This window comes from Moschus berezovskii, chromosome 26 (assembly GCF_049115385.1).
Source record: "Moschus berezovskii isolate FMDL1 chromosome 26, NW_MosBer_1.0, whole genome shotgun sequence".
NCBI lineage: Eukaryota > Metazoa > Chordata > Mammalia > Artiodactyla > Moschidae > Moschus > Moschus berezovskii.
The window spans coordinates 25,204,277-25,222,600 of NC_142485.1; the positions used below are offsets into that span (position 1 = coordinate 25,204,277).

An 18,324-nucleotide genomic window follows, 5' to 3' on the forward strand; every position below is an offset into this window, starting at 1 on the left:
ATTTTTTAAGTTAAGCAGAATTTTCCTGGGTTGCTATAAAATTACCAAAATCTCCTCCAAATGAATTTACTTCACACAGGTGTGAATTAGATTTTTATTTCACACTTTCTTAGAAGTAATGTATGTCTCAGTAGAAGGGCATGGGCCGGGGAGTGAAGAAGGTGAGTTTTTGACAAAGCCACATTGTACTTAGAGTGGTTATATGTGTTACCGCTTTGAAAATGGCCTGGTTTACCAGCAATATAATACAATACTGTTGTGTGCAGCAGAAAACAAAAAAGGTAAGCTAATGTGTTTTCTTTCCTTTTCAAGTTTGGCTAGAAGAGGTTTAGAGTGTATAAATTATCATTGTTTGGGACTGTTCTTTAGATTTCAGTTGTGCTTCTTAAAAACTTCTACAGGTACTTAAAACAGATGTTGAGGAACTCGTCTCCAGAAGCTACTGGGACACACTGAGACGTAACACAAGCCAAGCACTCTTCTCAGACCTCGCAGAGGTATAATCGAACCGCAACCAGGTCCTTGTACCATGCCACTTTCTTAATCTGGTCCTTATTTCATTTTAGGGTCACAGTGATGAAACCAAAAATGTATTTTCTATTTTCCCTTTTCTCCAGGAAAGCGATAATTCCTATATATAAATTGGTATATTTGAATATGTCAGCTGTGCCAGCAGGGGCTGCAAGGTCACCTTTAATTGTCTAAATCTACCTGCTTGTTGTAGAACACTTGACTTTCCAACCTAATTGAAAGGAAATATTATTTTTCACTTTAGGATCACTTTTAGGAAATTTGAAAATACTATTTATGGTTTCACTGACTCTTTTAACATTATAAGCGTCAATGTTACATGAACTTGGTAAAAGATATCTAATGCTTTAGAGTTACAGTAGATTTAAACAATCCAGTTTCCCACTATTCATAGTGAGTGGCTTACCAAGGGTGGGCATGGGGGAATTGTGCTAAGAGCAGTCGGTCCAGGAAGGGAGGAACATTTTTCCTTGACATTGGTTAGGATTGCCAATGCATGGAAAATTAAAAGCAGCCCGACCATTACATCATTCATTATTGTTTTTGAATTCCATAGAGACATGTACCTTTTTGCTGCACTCAGGAGGACGGCTCCCACCACCCCACTCTCTTTTTGCCTGTTAATAGGAATTTGTCATTTTTAAAGATGGGCTATGTGTTGTAGATTGAATAATGTTTTATGTTTCCTATTAAGAATTTTTAAGAACTTTATTAGAGATGGCTGGCTGGCCTATCGTAAAGGACTTTTTCAGTAAAGACTAAGAAATGTATTTTTCATTATCTTTTTGTCCTTAAAGTTAGCTTCTCATTTCTTTTTCTAAAGTTTTGTTTTAAAAAATTACACTTAAAAATATCTAGAGAAGTAAACTGGATCAGATATGACTTCTGTTACCCATATATACAGTGTTACTCAACTGACATCTCGAGAGCATGGTAGACACTTAGAGATGCTCATTTTGCCACTTGTGCTCAATTTTAAAATCCCAAAACAAGTAAATAGAGCATTTTCCCCTATATTTAGTCTGTATGTGATATACAAATATGATGTGATTATGGCTAGTAATTATTAATGTTTAAAAATCACCTTTTAAAATTCTAGCCATTTTGGGGCATAAAGTGCTAATGGATATTCCACTTACACATATTTTAGAAGTGCTTAGTTCTGTAATCATTTATGTAGGCACAGTAGTCAGTGCCTAAAAGTAAGAGCAACTGGGGACACTAGTCCTTACAGCCCCTACAAGCCAGCTGTGCCCAGCTTCAAGTTAGCAGTTCTGTCTTGCTGTCTCTCTCCACCACAGACTGTTCGCCTCTCAGCCTCCAGCCTATCTTTAATCTCATTTAACTCTGCCAGAAAGAAATTCTTGCAGTTAAACACAATCTGCTTTAATTTAAATCTTGGGAGGTTTAATATCAGAAGACCAGTCGGCTCATACATATACTCAAAGATCTTATATATAAGATTCGCCTAGGATCTCTTGAAGATGTTTACCGCTCTTTCAGACTTGTGATGGGGCTGGCTTTTACAGCACATCTCTTCCCAGCTCAGTATTCTGTGACATCCCATTGGTACCTTCATAGTGGCCATGATAGGAGTGTATTAGACATTTGCAGACACCACAAGTCTGACTTTTTTTTCCCTTTGCAAGCTAGTTTACTAGCACACCATTGACTGTAATCAATTCACAGCTATAATCATAAGCTGGCTAATTTAATTAAAACATCATGAAAATGGATGGAGGGAAGTATGAAGAAAAATGAAAAGAAAACAAAACTTGTGTTTTCAGGTAGAATAATTATTGAGGGATTATCTCTGTTACTACCTTCCTAACATTAGAGAGGATAATTGAGAATTAGCTGTAGTTAAATTCCAACTCATTATAATTCCTTATCAGTTATTACTGATGCCAGTGTAACATTGAATTGTTAATAGTATCAGTATTTCAAGATTCAAATTAGTTCAGAAAGAAAGCTTAGATCTATATATATTTGTATTTCTTTCTTTCTTTTATATTTAAAATGTAAATATTGAGAGTAAAGCAGGTCTTTTTACATAATGTAGGTAAACCTGAGATTAGCCTCTCATATGCTTATTTCAGAGCTGTTTCTAACCATAGATTTTTTTCAATGATAGTAAAACCCTGTGATAATGAAAATTTGAATATGCCACTTTCAGAAAAATTATACCACTTTCCAACCAAAATAATAGATAATAAATTCATAGTACAATATGTCTATTGGGCAACTGTTGAATACAGTCTGTGAGTACTGGAATTATACAAACTGTTTTGAGCTTTACAGATGAAATTTAGATTTTTTTCTTATTTGTTTTAAACATTACTAACCCTTAATATGTTTTAGTAAGTTATTTAAAACCTTCACTAACATATCAAGAGTTTGAAGGTTTCCTCCAGCTATTGAATAGAGCTTGATAAGATTATCACATAGTAATAATAAAAATACATTAAAAGAATTTCTTAAAACTCTAATAATTTGACATTTTTATTTTATGCAGGTTTTTAAATTTAATTCATTCTTGATGAAGTCATTTAAAGTAATTTTTAGTCAAAACAGAGTTAGATAATGGCTCTTCATGTAAATGGCCCATGGGGTTCTTTTTTTGCTTTGTTATGAAAACACCTGAATTCATTTTATTTTAACAATAAGCACAAGAATCAAAGGGATAAAGTCTCTATTTTTGTCTCAGTGCTCCTGTGATTCAAGTTATATAACACTTTGAGGACACCAAGGACACTGGTTCAGTTTTCAGTGACCGCCAGCAGTGCTCTGTTTCACTGAATGAGGGGAAAGGTTTTCACCATTTCCACTTTCTAATTTTTCTCTCTAATGTCCAACTGTTATTTATGCCTCTGTGGATCTGGATTATCTGGATCAGTGCAACCTAAGTCTAATAAGATTTTGATGATGAAAGACTATAAATGAAGATTTGCTCTGCTCAATGGGCATGAGAAAAACTGGCCGAATGAGGTCATTATTTAAAAGCTGTGAGAAACAAAGCCATCTCATTTCAGTGTATTATGTCTCGAGGTCAGGAACATGACAACACCAGAGGAAAACATTCGTAATTATGTTATCTAAGTTCACTAACTTTTAGTGTTCCTATATCCTCTCATTGTAAGGCATTTTGTTAGATCTGTATCATATATGTAGTTTCAATAACACAAAAGAAGTAAGAGCCATGTAAAAATAGTTTTTTGCATTAAGTTCCAGCATTATTTCCTGTCTTGTCTAGTCCTTTTTCAACTTCTTGGAATATACAGATTTGACAGAAATGAATAATAATAGCTAACATTTTATTGAGCATTTACAATATGCCAGTGATAGTGCTGACTAACACGGGTTATCTAATCCTCATGACAATGCTTTAGGGTAAGTACTGTTGTTATTCCTGAGGATAATAATATCCTCAGCGAGATTAACTTCCCCACGGCCACTTAACCAATAAGGGAAAAAGTCAGGATTTAAAGCTCAGAAATCTGACTCTTGAGTTCATTACTCCTGTTTGCTCATCACACTACTGCTTATTTGTGAAGTAGCAACTTGTTCTAAAACCTGTCCCCTGCTCCTCTTCTTAGTCATCCTGACCTTTTCCACATCCCATCCCTCTGGCCTGCAGATGGATACTCCAGTCCTTCTTGCTGACTTCTGATCAGCTTGAGCCTCCACTCTTATGCTCCATTTAGGCATGCTTCTCAATATCTTGATATTTCCTCCCCCTACTAAGTTAATCTGTTCCTTGGATAATAAACTGACTGACTAGAGTTGATTATACACAATCACAGAAGAATGTAATTAACAGGAGATATCTTCTCTCCCCCTCCAAAGGTTTTAATGCTTTTGTTCAAAACATCTTATGACTATCAATAAGGATATTTGTATATTTCATTTACACTCACATTCTAGTTTTATCCTCAAAATGGTTATTACAGATAGGATTTTTCCCATTTTACAGGTAAGGAAGCCAATGATCAAAAAAGTCAGTAAGCCCAGGTCTTCTGATTTCAAATCCTGTCCTCTTTTCATTACATCAGTCTACCTCCTCAACCTAAAGTTACTGGTAAAAGTAGTAGTGCCTTTGAAGCACTACTCAAAAATTATACTAACCTAGTGTCTGGTGACAGTAAAGAATCTGCTTGCAATGCTGGAGACCTGGGTTTGATCCCTGGGTCGAGAAGATCCTCTGGAGGAGTGCATGGCAACCCACTCCAGTCTTCTTGCCCTGGAGAATCCCCTGGACAGAGAAGTGTGGTGGACTACAGTCGATGGGGTTGCAAATAGACACAACTGAGCAGCTAACACTTTAGTATCTTTATTGTCACATAAAGGGTCTTGAAAGACTCAAACCACAATGTGAGGTTGAATACTTTTATAATCAAAGCTTTAAGCTTTTTGAAGGTAAACATCAATTTCATCTATAATTCTGTTTTCACATTTTTAACTTCTTATTAACTGTCATGGCATGTGTTGATACATCTTTATGGTTTTTCAGTTCAGTTCAGCTCTAATGTTAATATATTTACATTCTTTGGGGGATATTGGATATTCCTATTCTGTTTTGCTGTAACTAACTTTCAAATTGTGATTTTTTTTTTTTTAAGCGTGCTGATGACATTACAAACTTAGTAACAGATACTACACTTCTTGTACACTTTTTTGGGAAGAAAGGAAAAGCTGAGCTCAACTTTGAAGATTTTTATAGGTGAGCTTAATTTTTATACTCGTATTGAAAAATGTTAACATGCTAAAGTCAGAAAGCAGTCATCTAATGCAGTGACACTCACCTCTTTGCTGCTTTCATTTTAACTAAAGACACTCTCTATAACAAATATCCACTTACATCAGTGCCTATGTACCAGTAGTTATATTGGTAAATATAATAGGAAGTCACTGAATGATAAAAAAAAAAGTCTAGATATCTGGATTATTTCCTGTGTGTTCAGAAGAAAGAATATTACCAGTTCCTTAGTCTTAGTAAGCCACAGTAACAATATAATAAGCATGTATACAGTGCTTACGATAGTGAATACTAGGCAGGACACATTAACTCCTTTAAGTGTGATCACTACCCTGCAAGGTATTGTTATGCCCATTTTACACAGTGAGGAGCAAAAGTCTTCAGAGGCTAAGTACCATCTGTTACTATCACTCTTCACTTATCTTATTCATCGCTTATATATTTTTTGTCATAGGTTCATGGATAACCTCCAAACAGAAGTTTTAGAAATAGAATTCCTTTCCTACTCTAATGGGATGAATACTATCAGTGAAGAAGACTTTGCTCATATTCTTTTACGATATACAAATGTGGAAAATACATCAGTATTTTTGGAAAATGTGCGTTACAGTATACCTGAAGAAAAGGTATCTGATCCTCATTTTTATTTTGTTAACAGTACGTTATTAGCTTGTAATTATATAGGTCTGTAAAATATATTGTCCTGTTAGTTCTGCTCCCCTGTGGATTCATACATACTTTGAATATATTCCACTCTTTGTTCCTATGTGTCTTAAGTGCTCTGCTAAATTTTAAAAATTGATGAATTTAAAATTTTGGGTACATATCCTTATTCTTCTTTTCTAAAAATTATTAAATTTTTAATTTATTTTTACCCTTATTTTTCTTAGACATGTTGAAAACCTTTAATGTTATCAACAGTTGTTTTATTCACATTATGAATATCATTTTTCAAGAGAATTCTGCTGAGCTATATATGCTTTGGCTACTATGTAAACATCACCTCACATAAAACAGTTTATATTGACATCATTTCAGTCACACTTTATTTAATAAAAGGTCACTGGAAGACAGCTATTGATGAGTGAATGATTTTATCAGTAGTTGAAGTGAGGTTTTTCAGAGTTTGGACAGCATGAAGGGTGAAGAACCTGGGACAACTGATTGTCTGTTTGTTTAGTAGCACATATTTTGTCAGCAGTTCTGAGCAGTTACATTATCTAGTGCCATTTGAATGCATCACTGCAACCGAAGAGAACTGGTGTTACAAGCACCTCTTAAAGCATGGGGTGTTTGGGATGTATTGCCTTCTGTTTGTGTTTGCAGAAGGATCAAGTTAATCTATCCAAGGAAAACTTGCAAACAGTTTGACTTTGTTTAAAATGGATACACTGTGACGGTGCTAACAATTCTGCAGGTCCCCATGGAATGAGGAAAAAAGGACTTGATGTTTTTGACTATTAGTTTATATAATCTCTTAGGTTTTTTTTTTTAATCTGTTTTACATGTTGAAATAAATTTCTTCCAATTCATAGGCACTTCCCTAAGAATAAATATTGGAAACTGTACTATTTTCTCAAGCTACTGGTGTATTATTTAGGGCCTTGAGGTATCTGCTTTTTCTCTTTTATCCAGTGGAAAAATTTTAAACTACATAATTCAGAAAATTCAATTCTAGGGTAAAGTGTGTAGGGAACTCTCTGTACTGTTTTTTACATATACATTTTTACATTTGACTTCTTTGTAACTATTTTTTTACATAAAATTGTTTCAAAATAAGAAATTTTCTTTGGGTAATTCCCTGGCATTCCAGTGGTTGGGACTTGGTGCTTTCACTGCTATGGCCTGGTCAGGGAACTCTGATTTTTTTTTTTTTTTTAGGGAACTCTGATCTTGCAAGCTACATGGGGTAGCCAAACAAATAAAAAACAGAAAATTTCCTTTTAAGTTAAATTCAGCTTCTGAAAACTTTTAATTGATAGAGATATCTTAAACATACAGTTTTCTTGGACTTCCCTGGAGGCTCAGACAGTAAGGAATCCACCTTCAGTGCAAGAGACCTGGGTTCGATCCCTGGATCGGGAAGATCCCCTGGAGGAAGGCAAGGCAACCCACTCCAGTATTTTTACCTGGAGAATCCCATGGACAGAGGAGCCTGGTGGGTTACAGTCCATGGAGTCACAAAGAGTCAGACATGACTGAGCAACTAAGCATAGCACATCTTAAACGTAACAAATCACTACAATGAGAAAAGGAAAATATGGCAAGTGAACCAGCATTGATTCTCACTGATTTTTTTCTTTTTTTTTCTGCATTATCTCATCAGTCCTTCGAGCAACCTTTCAGATATTGACAGCTTTCTTTTAGAAAATGGAAACCTGAGGCTCTCAGGCACTTAAAAGACACTTGCCAAGGATTCAAACCCAAGACTCTCAGCCAGTGTTGTTCCTACCACATCTTACTTCTGCCGTTCCTTTCTCCTGTCATTTTCATCTCTCCAAAAGAATAACAACTAATAGTATTTCAATAGCACTTTACATTTCTAAAATGTTTTTTCATTTCCACTTATTTGTCTAGGAGATACTAAGCTATTATTTATAGTATTTACTAGGTTTTATTCTCCTGGAGAAGGAAACAGTAACCCACTCCAGTATTCTTGCCTGGAGAATCCCATGGACGGAGAAGCCTGGTAGGCTACAGTCCACGGGGTCGCAAAGAGTCGGACACGACTGAGCGACGGAACGGAACGGAACGGGATTCTACTGTTTACTAGGCCTTACTCTAGCCACTGTGGATAAAGTGATAAGATCAACAAAATCCTTCTCTCATGGAATACATTTCATTGGAGAGATACAACAAACAAGTAAAGGAAAAACAGTAAATGATATCTTTTCAGAAAATGGTAAATATTATAAAGAGGACCAAAGGTCATAAGGACTAGAAAAGGAGATAGGCAGTCCCTGAAGCTCTTCTCTTAGATATACACATGGCTCACTACATTACTTCTCAATGAGGTCTCTCCTTCCAACCTAATACATACTTACCTATTATATAAATATTATTTATTAATAAGTTTCCCCTCCCCTGCTACCCCAGCAGGAATGTCAGAATTTGTTAAGCCTAAGCTCTTGGCCCTCTGCTCCTTTCTCAGTTTATTTTTCTCTCTCAGTTTTGTTCATTTTGCTAAGAAGAACACATTAATTAAATACAGATCTTCGTATCCAAATCTATATTATCAGAGATACATTGTGCTTACCTTAAGTAACTCTCCTGTTTAACTGAAGCTATAACAGTGGCAATAATTTCATTTTATGTAAATAACATTACTGAGTCCTGTCCATGATCCTACCCCAAGCCCCGTGCTGGGCCTCCCAGAGCTCTACTTGCATTGTACCTCCTTCTGCTGTCCTGGCAGCCTTATCATAGCAGGAACAAGCAAAAACACACTACTGTGGGTTTTTGGACATTTTTATTTTGCATTATCATTATAAAGGCATTAATGACCTAATGCCAAAATATATTTAAAGAATACATGTACAGGAGCAAGTTTGTAAACTTTTTTTCTTAATAGTCATATTTACTTTTAAGGCTTAAAAAATCCAGGCTTGAAATAAAATTGAAACTTTTAAGTGTATTTTTATTGTAGCATTTTTTTAAACTCTGTGCTGACAGGACAGTGTTTTCACCTATCATTGCTAATAGTAGCAACATTACCCATGGGAAAAAATTGAGTGGAATTTTACATTGCATTTGGAGAAAGAAGGTTTTAGAAAGTACCCTGGAAATATTTACTTAGAAGATATATTGCCGAGGCTTAGTGTATTTATTTCTGGTAAGTGTGGATATTTATTTTAATTTGACAATGCTAAATATATTTACATGTATTTTCTCAATATAGGGCATTACATTTGATGAATTCAGATCATTTTTCCAGTTTTTGAACAACCTAGAAGACTTTGCAATAGCTTTGAATATGTATAATTTTGCAAGTCGTTCTATAGGACAAGGTAAGTAATAAACTTCCAAAAATTAAAAACAAACCATAATTCTTTAGCAACCTTTGACAACAAATTAACAGATATGTCTGTCATATTCATCATCTGTTTTTGCCTAAAAGTTTGGTGTATACTTCAATAGGAAATTTGTTTTCCCTAAGCACAGTTTAGGGAAATATTCTCAATTTTGGTATTAAACTTAATTATTGCCTTTCATTGCATATTATGGGGAAAAGCTAATGATGTTTGTAAAGGTTCAAAGAGGAAAAAACCTCATGGCTGCTCAGTAACATAGAGGGGTATGTGTCTCCCTATAGAAGGGCCATCCAGCCATGCCACACACATCATCACAGGTTGACATTCATAGTATTTGTTTGTATTACTGACTTGACCCGTACTCTCTGCTGGCTCAGAAACCCGAATTTTGTCAGCAAAGCCACCTCTTAGAGATGGACTTAAATTAACCGAGTTTTAAGAATGTTATATAAAATGACAGTTTTACTTAATTTACCAAAAACTACAGCTGCCCTAGAATTCAGAATGCTATTGTCCTCAGGGCCAACTCCTTCCTTCCCTGTAGGGAGGCTTTTTCCTTCCCTTGTGGTCATATCATTTTTAAATATTCTTGCCAAATAAGGACTTTTTGGTTATATCTTTACAGTGTTTTACCTATGCCATATCTAGTAAGTGCTAATCCCCCAGTTTAATTTCAGAGGACAGTCTCATTATTTTATTACCAAGTTCCAGGGAGAAGGCACACTGAAGCCCCTACATGACAATTCTCTCTCCAAAACACATTGAATCCCTTCCATAGCTTTATTCACTTTTTCATTGAGTAAAAGAAACCTGAAAATTTTTCATGTTTCACCCTTTGACTGATCTCGATGTCCTTAACGCAGTTTAGTGTTTTAAAACCAAAACCTGGAACTTCCCTGGCAGTCCAGTGGTTAAGCTCCATACTTTCACTGCAGGGGACATGGGTTCGATCCCTGATTGGGGAACTAGGATCTCATGCAGTGCAGCCAAAAAACCTTTTTTTCAAAAATTTAAACCAAAACTTTTGGGAGCCCTGCCTTAACACACCAGTGTTTTATTGCCATGATAAATCTGGACGAGTAGCCCGCCACGCTCCTCTGTCCACGGAATTCTCCAGGCAAGAACACTGAAGTGGGCAGCCTTTTCCTTCTCCAGGGGGTCTTCCCAACCCAGGGGTGGAACTCAGGTATCTTGTACTGCAGGCGGATTCTTTACCATCTGAGCCACCAGGGACGCCCAAGGGAAGTGAGTCAACCCTAAAAAGAGAAAAAGAGTCAGTACCTGCTTACCTGGTTCAGAATGGAAGGCTGCTCTTTTACTTTGTGGAACTGGGAAATGAAAAACATCATTCTTGGCAGGTGCTAGGAATAAATCTGCCTTTTTTTTTCTTCTTTTTCTGCTGCAACTTCTATCACCTTAATTCAGGTTCAGTTCAGTTCAGTCGCTCAGTCGTGTCAGACTCTTTGCGACCCCATGAATCACACAGCACGCCAGGCCTCCCTGTCCATCACCAACTCCTGGAGTTCACTCAAACTCATGTCCATCGAGTCGGTGATGCCATCCAGCCATCTCATTCTCTGTCGTCCCCTTCTCCTCCTGCCCCCAATCCCCCCCAGCATCAGAGTCTTTTCCAGTGAGTCAACTCGTCGCATGGGGTGGCCAAAGTATTGGAGTTTCACCACTTAAAAAGAACTATTGCTGTAGCCAGATCAGTGGTACTCGCGCCATTATCCACTCTACTCTTCCATGTTTCCGGGACAACGCACAAAATAACCTTCCTATAAAAAAGATTTGTCAACCTTTGACACACCGAAAACTCTTCAGTTCCCCAGTTGTCTGTTGAAGAACACACAGGTTCTTCAAAGTCAGAGCATCCCAGCCTCTGTGTGTCTGGGCTGCGCATGCTCTGAACGTGCATTGTGCTCCTGTTCATCCCACAGCCCCGCCCCCGCCTTTGTTTTTCCGTGTCATCTGCCGTTTCCTCTCGTCTCTGAAGTCCTCTATTCCGGGCTCAGCTCATGTACAAACCGGCAGACTTCCCTGATGGCTCTCTTCTCTATCCTTCCCCGGCTCCACACTACAGGACACTCACCATACATTTCCAAATTCCCATGGTGCTCTGTTGCTGCTTTCTGCATGATCCTGTGCAGTGATTATTTGGGCAGGTATCTCATCTTCCATCTGAACTGTATAACTTGAGAACTTATTCACTTTAATAACATCTAAAGTATCTGTGGTTGATACCAGGCCCTTTTAACCAAAACCACAAAAATTTTCTGTTCCCTAAAAGGACGATTAATGAAAAGAGTTACTTGAACATATGATCATGACCCATGTTTATGGGGGAAAAAAAAAACTTCCATTGTAACTTCGTTGACAACTAACACATATTATAAAAATAATATTAATGGTTTACCCCTTGTCTGTGTCATTTATCTAGATGAATTTAAGCGTGCTGTCTACGTTGCCACTGGCCTCAAACTTTCACCACATTTAGTGAACACAGTCTTCAAGATTTTCGATGTTGACAAAGATGATCAATTAAGCTATAAAGAATTTATTGGAATTATGAAAGACAGACTCCATAGAGGATTCCGGGTAAACCTATACATTTCAAACCTATTGCTCTCCTTTTAAAAACTGGGGGGAGGGGGGAATCCATCTAAGTTTCAGAAATAGTTTATATGAATATTTTAAAGTGTATAAACATGAAATGTTATATATTTGAAAAGTAAAGCATAAAGTCCAACCTGCTTTCAAAAATAATTTGAGGTGATAAAAGGACGTGCTTTTTTAAATATAAAATCAGTTTGAATTTCAAAGACTTGTTTTCATATTCAATTAGTTTAATGGATTTATCCCAGTTTGGGGTGGGGGGGAATGTTGCCAAACATTTTTATTACTTCAGTCTGAACACTGGCTGTTCAAGACTTGTTAGTATACAAAGATATATCACCATTTCTCATTTTATATGATGCAGATTACCACTAGGCAGCATGAGGTTCTTAAGTCACTGCATATTCAGTACTTTTTATATGGAAAATCAGGTAAAAAATTTTTTTTTGTTTGTTGAACTGTTCGTTCCTGTTCACATCTTACACTGCATAATAATTTCAAGAAATTCAATGATTTTTATCTCAAATATATATTTTAAAGAGTGAAATGGTGCATAAATCAGTGCATGTTTACACATTTATTTTGATATGCCACAAATAGAAAAAGAAAAAAAAAACTGTTTTCTATTCAGCTAGAATATTCAGCCTTCCTTCTTTGGTAAGAATACCTCTGAGTATTATACATTTAAAAAGAGAAAAAAATATATGTACAAAAAAATCAAGATTCATCATAGACAATGTTTTAATCCAAACTGCCTCGATAAAGATACTGTGTATTTAACTGCCACCTAGTGGTTAGTTAACATTCGCATTGGTGGCACAAGTCAAGTGACAATCATTTTTTCCCTCAAATATTTTAGAGTGGCAAGATCAAATTAACACATAAATTATGTATATGCTATAAATCCCAAACACTATCTTCCTCTCTCGGGTGTTATGCATTTTTATTTTTGCTTTATTTATTGCATATCTATGACCTCACAATATTTTATTTATACTTTACTTTTAATCCTCTGTTCCACAGGGTTATAAAACAGTTCAGAAGTATCCCACTTTCAAATCCTGTCTGAAGAAGGAACTTCATAGTAGATAAGTATGTTAGCACCTCTATTTGTCAAAATTTGCTCAGTAATAATAAAAGAAAGGGGTCATTTATTTTTCTATTATAACATTTAGGTAATAGCTAAAAGAAATAGTATTATAATTTCTTTTTAGATCTTAGGTCACTAACTCAATTTCAGAGTCAGTCTTGTAAGGTTTTCATTTTGGACTATAATTCAAGAATAGTTGTTACAACAAAGCATTAGTTTGCCACTATTAAGTTGTGATCTAAAAATGAACTGGAATACTCATCCTGCTGAAATGCTCATGGAGTGTCTTGACTGAAAAATTTTCTGTTTAACCTGCAGTTTTGTATGTGAGCAGGTACAGTAGAATGAATCCAGATTGCATTTGTATAATCAAGGATCATCAGCCTCTAAGGGATATCTTTTACTGTTTTTTAGAATGATGAGTCCAAACATCTGCTACAATAATAACAACTAATTTTTTTTGAGTTATTCTCGGTGCCTGGTGCTATGCTAGGTGTTCTTCTACATGCAGTATCTCATTTAATCCTTACAGATAGAAATCCCATTTAACAGCAGAGAAAATAGAAACTTGGTGAGTCAATTACCCAAGATAACTTGCTACTCAGCTGCAAAACAGGATTTGAACCTCATTCTATGTGATGACAAAGCCATCTTGGCTATTATTTACTGCACTATCACCAGAGAATGAAATGGTTGAGGAAGATACAGGAGATTTGTTCCGTTTGTATCAACCCAAAGAAATACCTTAAACTTGTTGATGATCTCCAGAATAAGAGATTTGTTTTTCCTTTTTTCTTTCAGTTTTTTCTTTTTTCTTTAAATAGTCAACTATAAAATTTTGGTCAGTTGTGAGTGCTGATTAGTTCTCAGAAATGAAAGTTTTGCTCATTTACATGCTTGCAAATATCTGTTTTTTCCTATTTTTCTCAAGCTTAAAGCATTTATATTTGTCTATAGCATCATTACCAACGAGGTCCATATGCGTAGGATATCAGTGTATGTTACTTAAAAGACCAAAAGCTATTTAGAAATAACTATGAGAAACATAAACAATCATAATAAACATGATTAAACATGTTACTTAAATGGGACTAATATCTTAACATGCCACTATTGATTTGTCTCCTTAAAAGAAAACAGCAGTATTCGATATTTTGCAAAGCTTTGAAGCCTAATGTTTTATGGAACTCAGTTAGGGGATTGCTGGTTTAAAATGTTGAGTGATAAGTAGGCTTATTTACTTAGCTAAGGTGGTAACTGTCATTGATTGAGCTAACAAAGTCAGGTCTTCCTAATCTCTGGGAACTTTATATCGCCCTTATTATAAAAAGTTAAACTAAACATTTTTTTAAAAAGTAGTAGGATTGTACTATTCATATGTTCTTATAGATCGTGTATCTAACCAACTTAAAATAGTGTCACATTAACATCATTGATTCTATGTAGTAGAATATAGAACCATATCTAAAAATGACTACATAGAGTCTAGAACTTTGTAAGACTGAGGATTAGATAAATTAGTAAAACATTCAACTTTTAAATTAAAGGAAATAATTTATAAGTCTGATTCTTATATTATCTGTTGGGTGTTTTTATTATGCTCCTTCCTGTTTCTTGTCATTATTATAATAACTGATCAATGCCATCATGTCCGAATTTCATTCTAAATAAATGTTACTTTTATGTTATTAAATATTTTTTTAATTAGGTGCTGCTGAAGCAGAGTTTAAAGGATTATTATCTACTTGAAAACAAACAGAAGCAAACATTTCAGAGGGCGGAAGCAGGCCTGAAATCAGAACTCGTAGAAATGAAGGAAAAGGTGAAACGCTAATTATAATTTTTTCTTGAACTGAATTCTTGAACATAAGACAGATAAGATGCATCTTCTTACTAATTACAGATGTTGCGTGTTATGTTGAGCTTTTGTGTTGATTTACTGAACTCTGCACTTTTTCATTCCCTTCAGAAGTATATAGATTCTTCCAGTGACTATTTAAGAATGTATTTTAAATGTTTTTTTAATTTATTAGAAATTTGTCTCATTTTTGAATAATGTATGACTCCTGGAATCTAGATAACTTAAAAATGAACAGCAACATATTCCCTTTGGTTTTGGACTGTGAACTTATTTTCAGAAAATGAATATTCTTTGAGATTTATCTTAGGGCCTTTAGAATCATTAATAAATCTCCATTACTTACCAGGTTTTTAATTACACTGAAATAATTTTGAAACACAAGTAGAAATTAAGCTACTGTACAATATGATGGTTTACATTGTACTTTTAACTTTTAAAAAGTACTTAATTAGCATTATTGTTTGAATCATATAAAGTTTTTTTTTAAGTTATTGTTCATTTACCAAGGTCAACAGAATATCTGGTATTCTTTTATGTGTAAAGAAATTTAAAATGTAGATCTTTTTTTCTCAAAAAAAGTCATACATCGATGGTGGAAACAGTGGTAGTTTTTGTAACAGTAGTCACTGTTATTGCCATTATTGTTTTAAACATGGTGCAGCTCTGACAACAGATGGTACATGTTAATAACACTAATAAAATTAGTATCTTATGGCACTGTAACTTATTGCATATTGTTATTATATGTCTGTAGTGTCAAAATGAATACTAAAAAGACTAATATAAAATGGTTTAGAAGACTGATGTATATATTAAGTAGAAGTTAATGTTTTGTTTCTTGTGAAAGGACCACATGGAATAGTGAGCCCAACAGGCAGTAATGATGAATAATTTAAATATAATTCATTATTTTAAAATGTCTTTAAAAAGAAAAGAAAAACTTTCTTTTGAAAAACAACAAAATTCAATTTTCACCTGGAGAAAATAATACTATTTATTGGAAATCTGTTCAATTTAAAAAGTGTAGTTTATAAAAGGATACTATACAAAAATAGAACAATGGATTTAATTTATATACTGTATGTGGAAGATAGGTTAATTTATCTTCTTTTCTAGGATGTATTAAATATAAATTGCACACACTCCAACTGTTACCTTGCTTTGCACAGGAAAATGGGAAATACTGACTTAGGTTTTGTAAGTTATTAAATGTGAAATTGATAGTTCTGCATCAGCCTATTTATTAAAGTATTATTATTTCCAAGAAAATGCTGTTAGCATTGACAGTGCATTTGGTAGACTTTTTACATTCTTTATCTGACTTATTTATTATATTGACATAGAAATATATGAATTTCACCTGCTTTGAAGGTTGTGATAGACTAAATGAAGATACCTTCTCATTTAACATGTCCAGCTTTATTTTACCTTACATTGAATGGCCTCAATATTATTTGCTATCTAAAATAATGGAAAAATAATGGAAAATATGTGAAGAATTTATGGAGCTAATGGAAAATTATAATAATGGAAGTAATGCAGCTTATTTTTATCTTTGATTATAACCTGTTACCTTGCATACATGGAAAAATTGATATTTAGAACAGTCCTATCAATAAAGATTAAAACTGAATTAGCTCATTAATGATTATTAATAATTCTGCCATTCTCCAAGGAATACTACCTATGCAAACTTCACTCATTATTGCTTATCACAATGGTATTCATCTAAAACTGCAGCATAATATTAAACTGCAAATAAATAAAAGTATTCTGATCAATTAAAATGGGAAATAGTAGTAAACTATGGTGATTCTCCTTGTTATCACTGTTGAACTTTTATCATCTATAAAATGGGAGGTAAAAATATCTCACTGGACTGTTGTTTACATCAATTTAAAAAATTTTAAATGCTTTGAAAATAGTACTGTACTAAGTACATGTATGCAGTTCTCAGTATCTTCTACAAATTATTCTTTGGAAAGATGAAGCTATTCATAAAATTTTAGTATCATACTGTTTACAGGAGACGGTGTGATAAAAGGTTTATGGTCTTCTAAAAATCATTTCATACTAAGAGTGTCATTTAACTTAAGTTGTAGTCTATTGTTCTTATTATAAAAAATAACTGTAAAGTGACCTGTCTTACATTCTTACCATAAAATAAATATTCTTGCTCTCAAATCAAGAAATGTAGTACTTTGCTTCTATGTATATTTGTGAACTAAATAATGTCTTTCTGAAAAATGGCACATATAAACTTTGAAAATCTTTGCTGGTTACCACACCTCCATTGATCTTATGTCGTCTGCTATATCAGTACAGGCCAAGAAATTAATCTCATCAACACTTCCGTAAGTAAATAAATCACAGAGCCATAAAACCTCTCAAAGTGCCTAATAGGAGTCAAACATTATAGAATTATCATCGGTACTGGAAAACTTTCAGAAAGTTTACATGTGAATGGAATATCAACTTTGCTTTGTAAGTGGGCCATTTTAATGACTTAAAATAATTAAACCACACTACAGCAGCCCATTTGACTAGTGTTGGTATCTTGTAGGCATCATCTTACCAAGACAACTCCTAGAAATCTACCAGTTCCCAAAATAAACTGCAGTAGTCCTCCTTTATCCACAGCTTCACGTTCCATGATTTCAGTTACCTGTGGTCAACTTGGGTCCAAAAATATTAAATGGAAAATTCCAGAAATAAATAATTCATAAGTTTTAAACTGTATGCCATTCTAGGTAGCAGGATGAAATCCGACTATGTCTTTCCTGAGTTGTGAATCATCCCTTTGCTCAGCATCTCTTGCCTGTTAGTTATCAATCAATTGTCATGGTATCACAGTGCTTAAGTTCAAGTGACCATTGTTTTACTTAATAATGACCCCAAAGCACAAGGTTAGTGATGCTGGCAATTTGGATATGTTAAAGAGAATCCGTGAACGTGAATGTGTTAGTCGCTAAGTTGCATCCAACTCTTTGCGACCCTATGGGCTGCAGCCCGCCAGCCTCCTCTGTCCATAGGATTCTCCAGGCAAGAATACTGGAGTGGGTTGCCATTTCCTTCTCCAGAGGATCTACCTGACCCAGGGATTGAACTCGGGTCTCCTGCATTGCAGGCAGACTCTTTACCATCTGAGCCACCAGGGAAGCCCAAGAAGCTATACAGTGCTTCTTTTAAGTGAGGTGAAAGTTTTCAACTTAATGAGGAAAAGAATACAAATCATGTGCTGAGGTTGCTAAGATCCTCCATTCTACCTTTCCTGAAATTGTGAAGAAGGAAAAAGAAATTCATACCAGTTTTACTGTCACACCTCAAGCTGCAAAAGTTACCTGAGCATGGTAAGTGCCCAGTTAAGATGGAAAAGTCATTTAATTTGTATAAGAAGATATTTTGAAAGAGAGAAAGGCCATGTTCATGTAACTGTTAT

At 34.8% G+C, this 18,324-nt stretch overlaps 1 protein-coding gene across 2 annotated transcripts in view; it reads left to right on the forward strand.

Moving 5' to 3' along the window:
* The window catches only part of MICU3 (mitochondrial calcium uptake 3), an 82,655-nt gene extending 64,565 nt beyond the window's left edge, over nucleotides 1-18,090 (forward strand). The window contains exons 9-15 of one of the 2 annotated variants that reach the window (XM_055416504.2): nucleotides 402-497; nucleotides 5,151-5,251; nucleotides 5,742-5,913; nucleotides 9,186-9,294; nucleotides 11,759-11,916; nucleotides 12,958-13,026; nucleotides 14,733-18,090. In XM_055416504.2, coding sequence (XP_055272479.2) covers nucleotides 402-497; nucleotides 5,151-5,251; nucleotides 5,742-5,913; nucleotides 9,186-9,294; nucleotides 11,759-11,916; nucleotides 12,958-13,026 — 705 coding nt within the window. In that variant the 3' untranslated portion in view covers nucleotides 14,733-18,090. The remainder of the gene's footprint in view (nucleotides 1-401; nucleotides 498-5,150; nucleotides 5,252-5,741; nucleotides 5,914-9,185; nucleotides 9,295-11,758; nucleotides 11,917-12,957; nucleotides 13,027-14,732) is intronic. The other variant, XM_055416505.2, reaches the window with a different exon arrangement.
* Nucleotides 18,091-18,324: the final 234 nt, after the last annotated feature.